General features: G+C 36.4%; 1 protein-coding gene across 5 annotated transcripts in view; it reads right to left on the bottom strand.

Moving 5' to 3' along the window:
- gdpd5b (glycerophosphodiester phosphodiesterase domain containing 5b) overlaps positions 1–19,314 on the bottom strand; it is a 50,377-nt gene that overhangs the window by 20,189 nt on the left and 10,874 nt on the right. For all 5 annotated transcript variants that reach the window (XR_013822667.1, XR_013822668.1, XM_079885157.1 and 2 more), the window contains 2 exons: positions 12,784–12,958; positions 2,261–2,364 (listed from right to left, as the gene is read on the bottom strand). Coding sequence is in view for 3 of the 5 variants with exons in the window: in XM_079885157.1 (XP_079741283.1) it covers positions 2,261–2,364; positions 12,784–12,900 (221 nt within the window). In the remaining 2 variants the exon portion in view is untranslated. The remainder of the gene's footprint in view (positions 1–2,260; positions 2,365–12,783; positions 12,959–19,314) is intronic.

Below are 19,314 nucleotides of genomic sequence, written 5' to 3'. Positions count from 1 at the left end.
TTTTAATTCAGAGAGTCAAATAAAGTTAACATCTTTAAAAAAAAGTTGTTTTTATATAATGCTGTGGGAAAAAAATGGCAAATGTTACACTGCGTTCATGGCATGTCGTAATTACCACTCAGTACTCTTTCGAAACACTCTCGCGGTACTTTGATGTCATTCACCGATCAGTCAGTGCAGCTTCAAGTCGAACACACTTTAAATCTGCAGTTGTCAGGGGGTACAAGTCATAGCTCTCAGAAAAGTTCAACAAGCACATGAAGGCTTTTTACATGGCATGAAAGCACCGAATGTTAAATGAATGTTTTCAACATAATGTTTCATATAATATAAGAAATGTTAGAATGATTTCTAAAAGAATGAAGACTGTCTGCTAAAGTAATGACGCAACGGCTGCTAAAAATTCAGCTTTGCCATCACAGGAATCAATGACATTAGAAAACAGCCGTTTTAAATTGTAATAATATTTCCACAATATTACTGTTTTTACTGTATTCAAATGTAGCCTGGGAGAGCATGAGAGACTTCTTTCAAAAACATAAAAAAAATCTTACTGACATAGTATTGTATATACTGCACTGCAGCAATAGCAATATGTTAGTATGTTTATATGAGCCTAGAATCAGAATGGAAAAGGGGTGGGCATGTCATAGATCACCCTTCTGAACTGACAGGCTAAACTGCAGCTCTGCAGATTGAGGGTTTGATGCCTCTCCTGCCTGATCACAGATTCTACATGCTTGCACGGTCCCTCTGGGCATTAACTGGAGTTCGCTGTGAACCAACCCCTTTTGTCCTCTACAGTAAAATCAAGGACAATGTACCTCCCATGAGACTGCGTGGGAGGAGGTGGAGGCCACAAAGAAGGAGAGAAGTGACAATGAAAAGAAAAAGAAAACAGAATTAAAAAGGAGATCAGGAGGATCAGGAGAAAACGACCTTGGAGGAAAAAAGCAAACAATGGCTTCTACTGTCACGTTGTTTTTAATGTCCTCAACCCGTTTTACGGAGTATGTGGCTCCTGGGAAATGGAAGATTATGTAGAATTGTTTCGTCACACCTCGATTACTGTAATGCTTTATATATAGGTGTTTGTCAATCTTTATCGGTACGCCTACAGCTTGATCAAAATGCAACTGTCCCCTCACTTGTTTTCTATAACCAATACTGTCCAATAGTAATATACTGTATGTGGCTGCAGTTTACATCTGTGTCTTTGTTTGTGCATATGGCATTTAATTGTTTTTTTCTTTCTCTTTTATGGTTTTATTGTTTGCTGAAAAAAAAACTGCTGAAAAAAATGAAACCCACTTTATAAATAAATTTGATTTGACTAAAAATGTATTTAATAGCTAAACCATGACTGGTGTAAATGCAAGTCTTTTTTGTGTGTGTTAATATTATACAGCATTATGCAAATATACTATATTATATATAATGTAATAAAATACATTTTATATATAAATAATTCCATCTAACATAAAAGTTTGTTTACCTAATAAATGTGTGTGTATGTATAAATATAATATACTGTATATACACATATATTATGTAAACACAAACTTTTATGTTAGATGCGATTAATCGCAATTAATCGATTTGACTACTAATTAATATATATGTATATATGTATGTATGTGTATACATTTTATTTCTGCATTTTATGTAAACATTTAGTTTACATAAATGAGCAACACACAACAAAGAACACTGCCCTTGGTTCTATATCCCAAAATGCACTCTGCTTGACTTGCCCTTCCGTTTAATGTTTGACAAATTAACTGGAAATAATAGCAGCCACAATTATCAGCATAAGTTTCTTGACTGAATGATTAATTGGACTGACAAAAGCTAACACATTTTTTTTTATACAACATTGCATTAAAATACAAAATAACTGCATTTATTCAAGATGATAATTAGCTGGATTAAATATGTAACCAGTATGCAATGCAATGTAGCATACTACTCTAATTCATTGCATAATGCATACTGTTTTAAATACTAAAAGTAGAATTTGTATATACTGCACAGTATGTGCAATCAGCAATTCCATTCTAAATCCTAGCCAAAAACAGTCCAGCCTATCTATTAAAGTTGCAATCTGTTCCATCAGAGCCTTTTCCATGATCTCTGGATTACTTTAAGCGTAGGATTATACCAAATTTGTTTCGGGAAAGCTCATGAGTTTCTTAGATGTATCTGTGCAGAGATTGTGGGATCGTTGATGAAAGTGTATGATTTTAAAATGCCTACTCACCAGTTAAACTCGCTGTAGTCATTGTGGGCCTCCCACCAGAAGTAAAACCACACCAGTAACAAGGAGAAAGTGCAGAAGAGAATGAAGGTCCATAAACACTCCCACTGGAACAGAAAAACACACACACAAAAATAGGAGTAAATAAGAGTTTAAAATAAATCTGTTCCATAATTTTGTGTCAATCAACAAGTATTATTAAACAGGTTGGTATCAGCATGCAACAATACAGTCACTGTGAGAAACTGTGCCAAAAGATAATCTCGAGACCTGGAAGGAGAACAAAATTTCAAAATACTGTCAACACTGTTTAAAAATTTAGTGAAATTTAATATGGAGTTCTCATAATGCCTCAGGACATGACTGCATACTCATATGAAACTCAATTAATCTGAATAGAGCTGCTTCAATAGTGAGAGCTGCCTTCATCACAGATTCATTATTAAAACATTAGTTCTGCTCTCAGCAGGGTACAACAGAGGGCCTTCTTGTTGCCTGAATTCAGCTCACTTTCTAAGACATCAAGAGATGCATCAAAACGCAAACACTAAATTTATTGCAAAATCTGCAATAATTAAATATAAATTTCCCCATACTTTACTCGCATAATGTAACAAATTATGCTTTCTCAGCCGATGGTCTTCGCATCAATGTTTATTTAATAACTGAAAGTGCCTTGTTAAATATCCTATATTGATTTGTTTTATTAGATAAATTATGGACTGAAATGAAAATATCATTGATTTGGTAAGCTATTTTAGTACCATGTTAGCCACTATTTCTTCTCCAGTTTACATGGAATTGGTATTTAGCATTTCTCAAACATATACAAACAAGTAGCCTATTCAACAACACCTTCTTTGAGACAGAGTTTAATTTTCAGCATATCACCAGCACTTCCCACACGGTTTTTTTTTTTTCTTTGCACATACACCCCTGGCTCAGCCAACCTCTTAACAATAACCAATGTACTGTGAATAAAGTCCGAAGCTAAAAATATCATCATTTATTTGGCTCACAGAGTAGTGCGTTGTCTACAGCACACAAGAAAATTGGGTTTGTGGATTAATTAAATGGCTAGTGTGCAATTACATAAACCATGAAAAACAATAAAAACATTAATTTATTTAGACATAAATAATGCTTTTAATGTTCGAATGGACTAACGTTACTATAATTTTCAAATCGGAGTAATTTTCCTTAATGGTTTTCCTCTTTAATCCACCCTGGTGATTCAGTGTCAGTTCTGTATATGGCAGACAACTTCTAATTCCTTCACATTACGAACTGAAAGGAGACAAAAATACAGGTATAAACCACCCAGTACAATGAAAACCTGATTTTTTTAGAACAGCATGGTCCAATTTTTTTTTTTTAAATGAAATAAAAGTGAAAAATAAAATAAAATAAAACATGGTTACATAAAGAAATTCTCTCTGTTCTCATTGCAAAATAAAGACAATGCAGAATGACAGCACTTACTTCAATAAAAAAATAGCGCGGACACATAGTACTCATACTGTCAATCTTCTTCCTCGTCACTACACAAAGAATGAAAATATAGTCTGCCATGAGGGAGCAGAGCAATGAAAACAGTTTTGAAATGTTCACGAAAAGCAGTTAGAAAGCATGTATTAATTCCTAAGCTCCATCATTCAAAAATGCCTAAATATAGATGGATAAAGAGGATTATGGGTAGTTTCTAAGCAGAAAAATAATTCACACAAATAAATGCTGCTAAACCTGTGATCTCACACCAACATCACAGGCTGTCTGAATGCGCCAAATCAATAGCACACCATAAAACGGGTCAAATGTCAAATGTGGTTTTGTTTTTCCAAATGATTTTTCCATCGAATTTAAAAATGACTCCAGACTGAGAACAACAGAAATGTTTAACACTGACATGGGATGTGGGTGGATGCAGGGTGTTGCTATACGTTTTAACTATAATATACAGTATAAAAAAATGATATTCATTTTTATTAGCTAAATATTAAATGTTGTTTTTAAAGATTTGATGACAGCAAAGATAATTTACATATGAAAAAGGGGAAAATGAGCATGCACAATTAAATATACAATACTACCATGTTTTTTAAGCATACGATTTATTATTAAGTCAGATCATAATCATAAGTCAGATCACTTCGAAAACCAAAAGCCCATTTCTCCTGAACATGCTACATAATTTGAAGAATCATTCGTTGTGGGAAAGTTTAAACCTTATTCTGCTCTAAACAATGCGCGCTGCCATAACGACGACTCCGGTTGCCTACTTCCGGTTCGTAGCGCTTGACCTGTACTAGCAGCGAGAGAATGAGTTCAAGCTCCTCATGTGCAGTTGTTGGTTGTTGTTGTAACAATTCAAAGAAGATTTCAAACTTTTTAGAAAATGAGTGTTTCGAGCATAAGATAAGAAGGAGATAATGCCCATGTCCGGTTCCGTATCAGATACATTCAATAAAGTAAACGTTTAGAGTGGTTAGCGTTAAACTGAAGCATAAGAAAAAAAGTCGGAAAACTGTTCCTATTAATTAGATGTGCAAGGCAAGCAGGCAAGTTTTCGGGTTGTTATGGACAAGTAAAAATTACATTATTGTATATTATATGAAATACAATTATAATACAATTCTAAGTTATGACTACTGTATACTGTACTGTTTTTATTTTTAAAAGGATGTGATGTGAAAAACATTTTGGCTCGTTTGACTCAGCTCACTGAAAAGAGCCGGTTCTTTTGACTCACGGCTCTTTAAAAAATAAATTCGTATCTCCTTCTTATCTTATGCTCGAAACACTCAGTTTCTAAAAAGTTTGAAATCTTCTTTGAATTGTTAAAACAAACAACAACAGCAAATGAGGAGCTTGAACTCATTCTCTCGCTACTAGTACTGGTCAAGCTACGAACCGGAAGTAGGCAACCGGAGTCGTCGTCATGGCAGCGCGTATTGTTTAGACTGAGCAGAATAAGGTGGATAGCAACACCCTGCATCCACCCACATCCCATGTCAGTGTTAAACATTTCTGTTGTTCTCAGTCTGGTGTCATTTTTAAACTCGATGGAAAAATCATTTGGAAAAACAAAACCACATTTGACATTTGACCTGTTTTATGGTGTGCTATTGATTTGGCGCATTCAGACAGCCTGTGATGTTTTTTAAGCATAAGATTTATCATTATTAAGTCAGAACATAATCAAAGATCAGATCACTTCGAAAACATGCTGCATAATTTGATATCATTCGTTGTGGCCTTGTGGGACAAGTTTTGCGTCAAGTTTAATAGTTTAAGTAAGGGATTTATTCATGGCCTGAATGACTCATCCCTCATAACCTTGAACACACAATCTTAAGATGAAGATAGTTCAGCATATGAATTGATAAACTCAGCTGTGTTTTTGGCACTGTCCTGGTTGTAGCAGATTGCCATGACATCATCAGGGTCAATAAGCAACAACCAGGAGACAACTCGACAGAAGGGATTCAGAGCAAACTGTGTTTCCTCTAAATGAGAATATCATCTTATCATTAAGCCTCAAAGTTTGATTCTGTCCCGCTGATCTGAGATGGCAGCGCCACTTCACTACTTAGTACCAAAGTAAACTCACTTTTTTTCTCCATTATTTCCTGAGGGGAGTGTTGAATTTGTATTGTGCAAGTCAACTGTCTGGACTTTAAACGTCTTATTGTTACAAATCACAGAGTTATGTCAGGCACAGAAACACTTCTATGAACAAACCTAAAGGTAAAATCAAAGTAACAATTCCCTTCAAAACGATCCCAGCAAAGCTTTGCATGGCACATTAGTTTTAATGCTGTAAAGTAAACGGCTTGGACTATCGCTAATTGGTTAAGGTGGAGTGAAATGGCATGGTTACAGTGGTTGCCTTTAATTATCTTCATTAAGTTAAACAGGCTTATCTGATGCTGAAATATGGGCATAATAACAATATCTCAAACTAAGATCTGCCAAGCACTGGCTGCAATTATGAAAATGAGCTTCTTTAGCATTTCCTGAGCAAAGAAACGAACTGAACCACTGCCCAAAAACATCAGATAGAGGCATACAAACAGCAAAAAACAACAACAAAAAAACAGCTTTTCCTTGGAGTGCTTTAACTTCGATGCCCCATAATCGTATTATTTATTCATACAGTATTTACCGCACACATCTGCCAACTGTAGACAATATCTAGTCCACATAGGCAAAGGGCAAAGAACACGGGGAGGCCAGCTGCCCGATGTGAGAGAGTAACGGAGAGGCAGTGGGTGGAAATGAGCAGAGAGAGAAAAGGTAGGGGGAGCAGCGGAACAACGTCCTTTCATAACAGTCCCTCAGCTGTAAGTCTCATCGGTTGAGTGAGATGCAAAATCAAGTCCCTTTTTTACAGACTGACCCATTCTGGAACAGATGTCACACAATCCATTAACAGAACCGTTCAAAGAAAAGATATGCGTTTTATCCATAGAGTGGTTATTTTACTGGTGTACAGAAGCACCTTTCAAATACGGGTCTCAAAAACCAGACTAGACAACTGAAAAGAAATGTCACTGGAGGTAAAATTGAGGTCAGATGGAATTAAAAGTGTCAGTATAACAAATGACTTTACTAAACCACATGGATTCAATATAGCACTACTAGGTTAGTTGGATCATTTCTACTGAATAGTCCAGCAGTAATAGTGGAAAAGGTGCTATGTAAATTCTCACTATAGTGTTGGGGTATTTTTGGTATTTTGGTCATTTGGAAGTAGTTTCACTACAGCTCGACAGTGTCTGCCTGAAGGTTACAGTCAGACATGCTAGATGTCTGAATGTAAATGCTGTGATCCGGACTAATTTCCACTTGAAATTACACTCTGCTTATTTCTATTCAAAGAGTTTCCATTGATGTTAATTGTTATGCAACAATCACTGTGGGTCAATAATGTGTAATGTAGTGGCGAGTGCTTTCATAAGCTGCCTTTGCAAATGTGCAAAAGGAACAAAATGGAATATGTACTTTAAACATGGAAAAACATCTTCATCAAAGAACTAAAGGTCAGATGTAGCTACATAAATCTCGATTTAAAAGCACTGAATAGCCAAGATCTTTGTAAATCCATACTTCAAATCCATAGTTAACCCAAACATTTTAATTCTGTCATCAATTAGTCACCAACCCATTGAAAAGCTCCCAAGGAACATAAACAGACTGAAGATGTCATTGGGGAAAAGTTTTTTTTTTTTTTTTTGTCCATACAATGATAGTCAATGGAATCCAAAACAACAGAATTTAGAACTATCCCTTTAACATCTTTCTCTCTTCTCCAATGAAAAATATAACCGTAACCTAATAATCTCCATGTTGATGGACCGGAAAGATTAAATCTGACAAGAACATACATTGTAGGTCACCTTGTAGGAAATGCTGGCACTAGAATACACACATAGATCAATTCATCAAAGCCATTTAAAAATGCTGCTCTCTTCTGTAAACGTGAGCCCTGAATGACAGCAACAGCACTGGCAGAAGAGTGGAGAGAATCTGAAAGCAAAGTCTTCTTACATGTGAATCCAAGAACATTGCAGTGAAACGGATTACTACGTGCAAAACAGCGTCTGGGGAACAGACAGCAATCACAAATATAATCTGTATTCCTGAGGGATGGCAAGAGTTTAAGAGCCTCAGTTTGTTGCTGATGCGGTCTGAAGATGCATGTACAGGTCTGTGGGTTTCTTCCAATCCACTGGAAATGACAGTCTTCACCCTGAGGGAAAACACAGATTTTTGGTGGCAGTTCTGAACCTGCTGTAGGCTGGAGTCACAGTCTTGTCACTGTGTATCATGCCTATGGTGACACCCTGCCCTCAGTACTGACTGGAAAAGGAGAATGTTTATACTAAAGTGTTTTCACCAGACCAAAAGGTATTTGAACTCCATTTCAAAAGATGTTGAAAGGGATATTTCACCCCACCTCCCCCTAAATATAGTTAAATATGGTTAGCACAAAGCCAAATTTGTTATGAAAGACACTGACAAATACATTATATAACCAAAGTGACATTTCAGTTGATTAGTGCTGTATGAATGAAAGCAAAGTAAACAACTAGCTGTCTGTCGTGTCATTGACACATGTATACCACACATTGCGAGTTAATCTTTACTGTCAATCACTAATGTTAGAGCTGTCAACCTCTCTCAGATTAAAAATGATAGAAAAGAGGGGAACTGTGTGGAGTGGGTAGATCCTGAGAGGTTTTGGCAGCAAATCTGAGAGGATGAAAGCAGGCTGGCGTAATGATGCTGAAAATTCAGCTTTGGTATCAGGAATATATTACATTTTAAAATATATTAAAACAGAAAACAGTTATTTTACATTGGAATAATATTTCACAATTACCTTTTTTTTTTTTTACTGTATCTTTGATCATATAAATCCAGCCTTGGTGAGCATAAGAGGACCTGTTTAAAAAAAATACTGTACAAATCCTACACTTTTGAATGGTAGTGTATGTAACTGATCACAGTTGATTCACTACATGCCAGTCGCTGTTGTTATTGTGTATATTGGCTTGTACAGACCATGCAGGGGCCCATGGGAGAAAAGGACACTTCTATTCATGTGTCCTTTGTGTTGGGATGCGTAAATGGAAAAACTCTCAATTATTACTGAGGAGGGATCTCTTTTCAGTGGAGCACAGCTTACAGCTTAAACAGGAGACAATCACACATTTCTCTGTCAAACTCACACTACCCAGACACAAATACAGGCTTCATATAAAATAATTCAACAGAACATATTATACGTATTAGATCCCTGTATGCCATGTTGTTTCTGGGGTTAAATCACAAAGCTTTTGTATTGAGTTTGAAATGCCACATGGAATCTCACCGCTCCAGTGATTCCACAGATTTGAGTCTGGAATCAAGAAATATGGATGCGCTTTGTATAATCCCAGACCTCCCACCCCAGAGTTTAGTGTGTCATATGAAGATGAGAGCTGGGCTCTGAAGCGATCAACTGTGGCAAGATGGGACAAAGGTCAAATTGTTATGTATGAGTAAAATATCATATCCTGTTTCATTTAAAAGTGACAGGAAACGACATTAGCTGCATTCATTGAGAACTGACACCATTCTATCTGTCTCTCTCACTTACAGACAGCTGAACTGGCTGTTTCTGTGGACAGGGTCAGGCCTCCCGCAATGGACAGTCAAGACTGAGCCGAAACTGCTGACAGCACAGTACAAGCATCTGAGAGCCAGAGAACAACAGGAAACCAGGGCAATGGCTTAGTCTCCTTTTGTGGAATTAAAATGGAAATGTATATCTGCTCCCTTTTCGCTCATTTTATTGTATTAGGCATCGATCCAACTGCACACTGATAGGAGATATGCGATGCACATCTTCATCTGGTTCCCACATTATGTTCTGAATCCAAAAAAGCAAGCTCATGCCCCTACCATGAAGGCGGTAAGGCAATGTTTTTGGATGGAAATAGTATTACACTTTGATATACCACAAATATATTACCAAAGTACATTTCCCAAAACAAAAAAAGCAAATATAAACGAAAACATTATTTCATTATATAATAATATATAATATTATTTATAAAAGAATATTAATATATATAATAAGTATCTTCTATTTATTTGATCCAAAATACAGCAAAAACAGTAATATTGTAAAATACTTTTCAGCAAGGATGCATTCAAATTGCTGTATTTTGGATCAAATAAACACAGCCTTGGTGAGCAGAAGAGACTTCTTTTAAAAACATTAAAAAAAATCTTACCGATCTAAAATGCTTGAACGGTAGTGTATATATAACAGGTCTCAAGTCCTTCATTTTAAGTCTATGGGATTTGTTCACAAGTTTTATTATCAAAATGTTAAAAGTCAGATCCACTGGAGTTTGTCCTGCATTATTTGATGAATCAGTTATGTCTATAATATAAGGACCAATAACAAATTATACATTATCGTCAACTGTAATTTTACAGTATATGTATATAGCAGTGTGCTGTTTTACTGTACATTTTTTACAATGATTATCAAACTTACTCTCAGACAGATTCCTTAGACAAATTTAGATTCCCTGGTGCCATGTGATGCTCCTCCTTTCACTATTAACATGCATCTGTACTGATAAGATTCCAACTTTATCTTGGTTTCTCTGACAACCATCTCTCCTGCTTCTCTCAGCAACATGACCACGGTCAAAAATCTGTGTCACTGATTTTCGACACAAAGTCTTCTCCTTTTGCTCCCGTCTCATCTTACAGCCCGATTCTCTGACAAGCAATTGTGTCCCAACTCTCTTCTCCCACAGGGACCTTTACGGAGTACACAACTGAAAACAATAATGCTCAAAGGCAAAACTCTCTCTGAAGGAAAGCAAACATTTAATAAATGCACCTCCAGGGAGTTTTGGATATTTTATTTGCTTGCTTAAAAAAACATGCATGAAAAGGAAGCGTTATAGTTTTTCCACTAACACATGTGTGTTTTTGAGCTACTGAAAGTCCTTAGAGAGATCATGGAAAGGGAAAAAAACTAGAGGATGTTTATTAGCGTAACACTTGCTGTGGCAAATCAAAGGGTACATACAACATGAAAGGCCACTTGTTCCCTTGACGCTGTCCCTATTCCACTAACATAAAATTTATACAGACCTGCAATGTTTTGATTAAAGTCTTCTTTTACTAAAGCACCCTCGTGGACTCTCGGCCTCGCTCACTGCATTAGACAACGAGGATAATAGCATTTGTTGGCAGTCTGGAGGCAGCTCTTTCAACACACATATATAACATCACAATTCCCCTGATGCTCAGCACGTCCTTTAATTAACTTCATGGAAGCGGCACCCTAGACAAAAAGTGCTTTGACGCATAAGAGACCGATCGTTACTTACATATACTTGACTCTATTGAAGCAGATGTAAGCAAACCCCAGTCAAAAGACCCTCAAATAAAAAGATTATGATTAATGTGATTCCTAAGTAAATGATTTTATCCTCTATGACTAATATTTGCTTGCTGAAGTAAATCAATTTCTAGAACATAATCTAATACATTAAAATCTGTCATTAAAACACATTAAAATCTAAAAGCCTTATGAAATCTAATGGCAGGCTCCATTAGTTTTTTCTCTTTTTTTAATGAATAAGGCTCATTAGTCTGGTTATTTAACATGTACACTATTACAGTACAAATGTTGGTTCACTACACTGAGAAATTCTTTTAAACGACTGACCTCTAAGTGACCTAGAGTTCCTTAATAAGCTTGTGTTCTCATATTGACACTACATTACCTATGTCTATGCACAAAACAAAGATAGACGCAGATAAAGAACACAAGGGAACACAGAGTTTGCAATCAGCCAATGAATTTCTGACCTGACTGCACAGTGACCCTTGACTAATCTGAACTTTGATCTTCTCAAAAAGGTTTTCTTGGAAACTATGACTCATCATGTGACCTTATTCATTTCCAATCCCAGTTAACCTATTACTCTTTCAAAACAATCTGTAGGCCTATATGTTTAGGTTGTTACTTAAACGTTATGAACCTAAGCTGTTTTCTGTGGGACGCAAGATAAAGTTTAGAGCAGTTTTCAGTCAAAGAAACAACAACAAACATAATTCTATGTTTTTTTAATGCAAGACTTTTATTTTGAAAGACGTGTGAACGCTGTTGACTCTTCTGTCAGACGCAGTTTAAGTAAAGAGCGCCTGAGAAAAACGTATTGCCTGATTTAGATTCTGCAGTCAGATGAGATGTCTGGTTATATGTCAGTATTATTATTTTAATGTTATTTTCATAGCTTGTTACAAAATATAAAGTATCTCACCTCAGAAAAACGAACTTTCCTGTCCTGTTAGCCGTTATACTGTGCTCATAGCACGTGCAAATGCGGAGGCATGTGATGTATATCACTTCATAAAGTGCAAAAATAAATTACGAGCATGCAACGTTTTTTTTTTTACGCAAATTTATTATAATAATATAGGCTAATTAAATAGGAATTAGGTCAAATTCCTAAAAAAAAATTTAAAAAATTTAAAAAGGTAGCGGCTAAATGACCATGGAAAATGTGGGTCCTATGGCCAAGTCAGTTGACTTCCACTGTTCCACTGGACACCACACAACAACAAACATGTCACGATCAGTGTAGTCTGATTCGCGAATGAACCACTGATGTGATTCTGAATATTTTGGGTTGGTTCTTTTAAATGAATTGGTTAAACAGACTCTTTATTTGTTTTGAGTCTTTAAGTAGTAACAGAATGAAATGACTAAGAATCAGAAAAAACAACGTTAGCTTCTTTGAAATGATCCCACTTGTTGAGGCAGTGTGAACTGGATTTAATCACTGTTGAAATCTGATACAAAAAACTTCACCACAGCAAAACTGTTCACAAAAACACTGTGTGCGATGAATTAAAATGAGACATCTTTAATTTTAGCTGTGGGATTTGAGCTTTAATAAAGTCTTCAAGTCACAGCCAGATGGCTTAGAGACAGGGTAACTCACCTTGGTGGTGTCATCATGTGACCGCTGGTAGCGTTTCCACCGGCAGCCGTATATTCCGGTTAGACATGACAAACACAGCTGTCTCTCATAGACCTGTAAGGGTTGGTGCTTCACCATGCTCCGTTAATCCAGACTCCAACCCACCTCACTATCATCCCACTGACCGCCAATGACCCTGCAGAAAGACACACACAGAGCACTGCATAAAACAAACAGTAGATTAGCATTAGAACCATGTGACACTTCAAATGGCTGACACATCCATAAATCATAAGAGGGGAGGAGTGGAGAACTGAGAGTGTTTTTCCAATTGCAACATTGTCACTGATCAATGCCATTCCAGGTCCTCTAAATACTGTAGGTGCATAATTCTTAAACCTGACCATTACAGCTCAATTAGTGCTTGTTAAAGATGTTGAAATTTACAGTTCAAAAGTTTGAAGTCAGTAAGATGTTTTTTTATTACTACTTTTACTCAGCAAGAATGAATTTAAAGTCATTTATACTGTTACAAAAGATTCTATTTCAAATAAATGCTGCTTTTGAACTTTATGTTCATCAAAGAATCCTGAAAAAAAAAAAAAAAACGCGTCACAGTTTCCACAAAAAATTTAACATAAATGATAATAATATTAATATGAAATGTTTCTTGAGCACCAAATAAACAATTAGAATGATTTCTGAAGAGTCATGTGACACTGAAGACTGGAATAATGGCTGCTGGAAATTCAGCTTTGCGTTACTGAAATAAACAACATTTTATAATATTAAATAAGAAAGCCGTCATTTTAAATGGGAATAATATTTCACAATATTTCTCTTTTTACTGTATTTTTGATCAAATAAATGCAGCCTTGGTGAGCATAAGAGACTGCTTTCAGACTACTTTCTGTCTGTGGATCAATCTTTTGTGGACCCTCAACTGCTCTCGTGCTCATGTGGGTCAGGCACCAGATCGGCGCTGTGCCCATTAGTAATCATCACTGTATTACCCAAGAGAATAAATTCACATTCTTGCAGCTTCAGCCCAGAGATTTTCCACTGCTTATCAGTCTCTATGAGGTACTAAGCCTCTAGAACCCTTATCAGGGAAGCCAGTGAAGCACTGGCATCAGCCAAAACACTGTCATCTAATGACATCTTTTTCATTTACACAAATCCAAGCACTGCGGAAAAGCTCACAGAGAAGTGCTTTCAATGTTGTTCATTTTTAGATTTCCTCCACAAATCTGCTTAAACGTTTTACGTTTAAGAATCTATGTTTACAGTACCCATCAAAAGCTTGGGGTCAGTACGATTTTTAATGTTTTTGAATGAAATTAATTATTTTATTCAGCAAAAATGCATAAAATAGACAGTACAAACTTTTAAACAGTTCAACATTTTCTCTTTCAAACAAATGCTGTCCCTTTTGAAGTTTTTTCGGAGAAAAATTCTGAGCGCAACTGTTTTCAACATTGATAATAATGTTTCCTATGCCCACAATCATCATATTGGAATGATTTCTGAAGGATCATGTGACACTGAAGACTGGAGTAATAATGCTGAAAATTCAGCTTTGCATCACAGGAATAAACTACATTTTAAAATTGTTAAATTATTTCACAATATTATGTTTTGTTCTGTACTCAGAGCAGAGATTTAAAAATCTTACCAACCGCCACCATATTTATAAGCATGACTATCATAACTCTGAGCACCTCCTCTTCTTATCTGCTAAATGATTCATTGCAGAGTTCACCCAAACAGTAATCAGGGACATCAGGCAGAGAATAGAGACCACCAGCAGCCTTTCATGTGCACTGTATTGGTGGGAGGTGTATCCGGTAATTAGAGGACCCAACAGAGCAATGGGAGTTGGTTGCGTCACCAAGATCTCATGTGAATGTGCATGAACCCTCAATCCAAATGCACACGGAAACATGATAGCAAAGACATTTTAGGTTAACTGAACATTACAGGAAACATCAGAGGTCACGTCCCCTCATTTTGACATCATGAACCTGCATAATGCTACGATGAATGTTAGAGGCCACGCTGTTGAACTAGCGCCCGCTAATTTGCTTTGCCATGTCCTTGGAGAGAAATATTTTAAATTATATTAAAAAGCTCCGCTTGTACAAGGCAGACTGAAATATGCTTTTTCAAGGGTGTGTTATATAACAAAAATAATTTCTTTCATAACAAAAATGAGCTTCAAATGCTTCTCTCGTGTTCATTACTGTAAATTAGCTGTCAGTGTTAGTTCATTAAAAAGAAAGCAATTATTCTTGCATTCCCATGCAGAGAAGAGAAGCCATTTTGGAGAACTGTTGAATAATTAAGCATCTCCTGTATTTACTGCTGGGTGTGTGAAAAATTTAGAAGGGGAACGGTAATCTAACAGGTGGGATAATTATAGGGTTAATTCGATCTGGTAATGCCAGACATGGCTGGAAGGTTTTTTACATCAATATTTTACATGTTTAATATTTGCGTGCCAAGATACATCTAGAATGAACCATTTAATAAGCTAAATTAGAATAAATCATCATGTATTTATTCATTAATATCATCCAGGAATTAGATGGCTCAATAAATAAGAATGAAGGTTAAAATAATTAGGATTAGTCACTGTTGTCAGGAACTGGAGATGAAATGCAGCCGTCAGCTGTTCCATGTCTCAACAGATCCCTCAGAGAGATAGAAAACATGCTATTACACAAGACCACGGTGAAGCAGTGCAAAAACTCTGCTGTCTCTTTAAATATATCAACTTTCTGCCTGGTCACCAGTTCACTTAATTAACAGGTGAAAGGGAGAAGGTATAAGCACTTGGGAAGAACTAATGATTCACTTTTAGACATTGTCAGTGGAATTGTGTATTTCCTCAAAATACATGATGTCTATCGTATTTCCCGGAAGTTGTACAAGGTAAAAATTGCATTGTTGAGAGGGAAAAAAACACAGATAAGTCACATTCTATGCTTTGGAATAGAAGACACAGTACGTTTAAGATGATTTAAAAAAAAAACTAAAAGAAAAAAACCTGACTTATATTCTGGAAATACGGTATCTATATACTATGATGTCACCCCAGCAGCACTAATGATGTCAGCATAAAATGTCTGAGTAAGTCACAGTGTGTGACTTACTCAGACATTTTATGCTGACATCATTAGTGCTCTAAATATTGTGTCAATATTTATTAATATCTATATTGTGGAAAACATAAAAACTTCATAAACACTGATGTTCAGATTTGATCTCTGACTGATATTTTCAAGACTGTCATTCTTGTATTTTTAATAAAATTTCCTCTGCATCCGCCAGCTAAATAATTTTAGCATAATGACATGTTGAAATCAACAGAATTCACACCAGCAAATGTTTACTTGTGCAATACATAAACATACACCCAAATAAGGCAAGAGTCAGTTTCTGTCAACCATGTGAAACTTTTACATCGGGCAATCGTTGTTGTTCAGCACTGAAAGCTCTAGTTGACTCTGGCGTCATACTTTTAGGGTTCTGACATGGGTGAGAGAGTTTAAGAACAATATTGTCCTTTTTTGCTGCTTCATTTCCTATTGCCAGAAAACAGCCTCCATTAAGGGAAATGGTTCAGCAGTTTGAGTCTCAGATTAGAGTTAGAAGGGAAAGGTTGAGTTAGAAGGAACCTCCCATGGCAAAAAGAGCCAGTATCATTGACAGTCTCAAGAGCCTTAAGGTGCAGTCACATCACATTAATGAAATTTTGGCAAACGTTTGTGGGCAAAAAAGGTCCATTGTTTATCGTCAATAGTTTAATGATGCATGAAGCACAGCTCACAGAAAAGTCACTTTCAAGCAGATTTGTGTTGGTTTGTGTGGCAAATCCATGACCATGAACCCGTTGGAAAGTCTGCATGGAACTTTTTCACCCTGATGCACATTTCATATTCAGATGCATATTAAAATGCCTGGATTTTGCCTGGGAAAGTCGCCGAACAACGGTAAATTTGACTGCACCTTTAGGCAGAAATGTCCACTGTGAGTCGGTCTACTATTAATATCTTAAACATGTTTACTATATACTTAGGTTAAAGTGCTGGTCACACTGAGAAAAAGATAAGCAGGTTAAACGGTTTACAGCCTAGTGACAAAGTAATCAAGCCAGAAGCCACTGAGTCATTTTTAAGATGACAATGTACCACGGTCAATTTGGTGAGACATTTAAAGTAACCGCAGACAATCAAGGGCTCCTCAAACTGATGCGCTACAAATGACTACCATCGGTCCTCGACAAGTGAAGAGACAATTGAAGAAAATGATAACAATCACCCCTTGCCTAAGGGAAAGGTTGCAGATATTTCATTTTTAGTCAGGCGTAAGATGTCAAATCTGATCGATTTAAAGGACAAAGGTGTTGCATTTTCCACAGGAGGAGACAAATTGCTTTCTTAAGCTTCTCTTCATGTGTATCAGGTAAATTATTATTTAAGGAGCAATTTGTTCCAGTTCAGATGTTCAGAGTAACCGGTGTTTAAAGGAAATAAAAACTATTCACAGAGACCCTTTGTGTCTTACTGTTACCACAGAAAATAATACTGATTAACATGAGGATTCAGTTTGAAAACAGTAACAAAAAAAACATTACACTAGACTGGCATCTAACTAGTCTAAATCATGTTGTTTTTACTAAATGGAGGGGTGGTGATTAAGATGATACAGGCTCTGCCATGGCCTGACTCATATTAGCAGGTTGTTTATGTCTGACTCCCTCCGAAATGGAAGCGTTCCAATGCTGTGTCAGCAGCCCGCTCCCTACTCGCCCTCTCTATAACAACTAAAAGATATTCCAGTAACCATCTGTTTGCTCAAAACTGCCAAATACCTTGCGCAAAGCCCGAGTTAAAATACTCCCTTACAACGAGGGAGTGAATGTGACCTCACAGATCAGATGCCCCTTTTTAAAACACTTCAGGCTGGAATTTACAAAGACCACAAACAGTTCGGACTTGACCTCTTCCACAGCACACCTAAATAAACACAGACAGGGTCTGAGTGGCGGAGGACCAGCAGAGCTGGTGCGGCTGGAGGTGAAATAATATTTGGGGTGGTGGAGGTTGTTTCTTAGAATATTGTTTGAGAAACTGAGCCTATCGAACAAACTGAAAATGATGCATAAACCTTTAGTGGTTGTGCAATGTACCCTACGTTTGCCTATCAAAAAGTTGTATTTGGATTTAACTTTTATAACAACCTTATTTCTCAAGAACTAGTAGATAAAACTTCCCTCACGAGATTGTAATTCATCCAGTATAGTATAATCTCCTAACATAATAAGACCAAGTGTTTTGCAACTTCACAATGGATGAAAAATTCACTTTTATATGGTGTCTTTGCAGCGTGTGGACACAACCACCATACAATGAAAGAAATCCATTCACTCCTTTGTTTTTAATCCTCAAAAAGTCTAAACACTCTCAATAATCAAGCTGTTTGGATTTTCTGAGCAATATGATGTCATATTGCTCATGCTCCGCCCCCGACCACTGATGGACTGTCCCGTATTAGCATATTTCCAATTTTAACCAAAATGGGTTCAAAATATGTTACAAACTTTACATGAAGACCCTAAAGAATCATACCAACTTGTGGAAAATGGGCATCCGATGACCCCTTTTAAAAAAAACAGCGAGATAAATCAAGAATATCCAGGACTATATCAGAATATCCTGTGTATTGTGTAACACATTAAAAATTCAACAACCAGCATATCTGATGCCCAACATGGGGCATATCTTTTGTGAATTAAGGAAATGGTGAACAAAATAAGTGTTGCTTTCATGTCATCTGCCTTTTGGTAGAAAAACAATGGAAAAGTAGCACAGTCGAATGGAAAACGTGTTCTGTGTGAACGGCCCCTAATGCCAATGAATGCTTTAATCAAGACCTCTACATTATTTAGTTTTTCACCGATGTCTGCATAAACAGTGTATAACAGTCAGTGTCATTATTACAGTGTCAAATGAGTTCTGAGACATGCTGGTCCTCAACTCCATGCGAGAATGGCTTTTGAAATAGCCTAAATTCAAGTCATAAAACCATATTCGACAACATATAAAAACGAAATAATCTTTAGAGTAATTTTATGAATACATTTTATGAATTTATGGGTACTTCTCACAGCAATGTGCACTGGCCGCAAGAGCTTTTTTGAAAATATTCTTGGATGCTATATTATTTATGGAAAAACCGCTCAAGTCCAATTAGGCTTATTCTTTGTGACAGAAATTGACGAAAAGGTCTGTGTTTGATTGATTCCATACATTAATCTTTTTGTTGAAGAATTCTGTTGTGAAGAAAGACGTGCCAACTTCGCAGTCCACAGCTCGCTCAGAATTCTAATGAGCATGGCAAAATTCTGATGTGGAAATCTGTTCATTCAGAGGGTCCAAAATGCCAACATAGCACAACATTAAAAATGCGTATTAATGCAGTTTATTTTATCTTTTAGGGCAGGTCATGACACAAATATTGCAATGGAAAATGTTTATGTGACAGGCA

The sequence above is a fragment of the Squalius cephalus genome (genome assembly GCF_949319135.1).
Source record: "Squalius cephalus genome assembly, chromosome: 11".
In the NCBI taxonomy this organism is placed as follows: domain Eukaryota; kingdom Metazoa; phylum Chordata; class Actinopteri; order Cypriniformes; family Leuciscidae; genus Squalius; species Squalius cephalus.
Note: the sequence above shows the minus strand (reverse complement) of the source record. Positions and strands in the feature narration are given on the sequence as shown.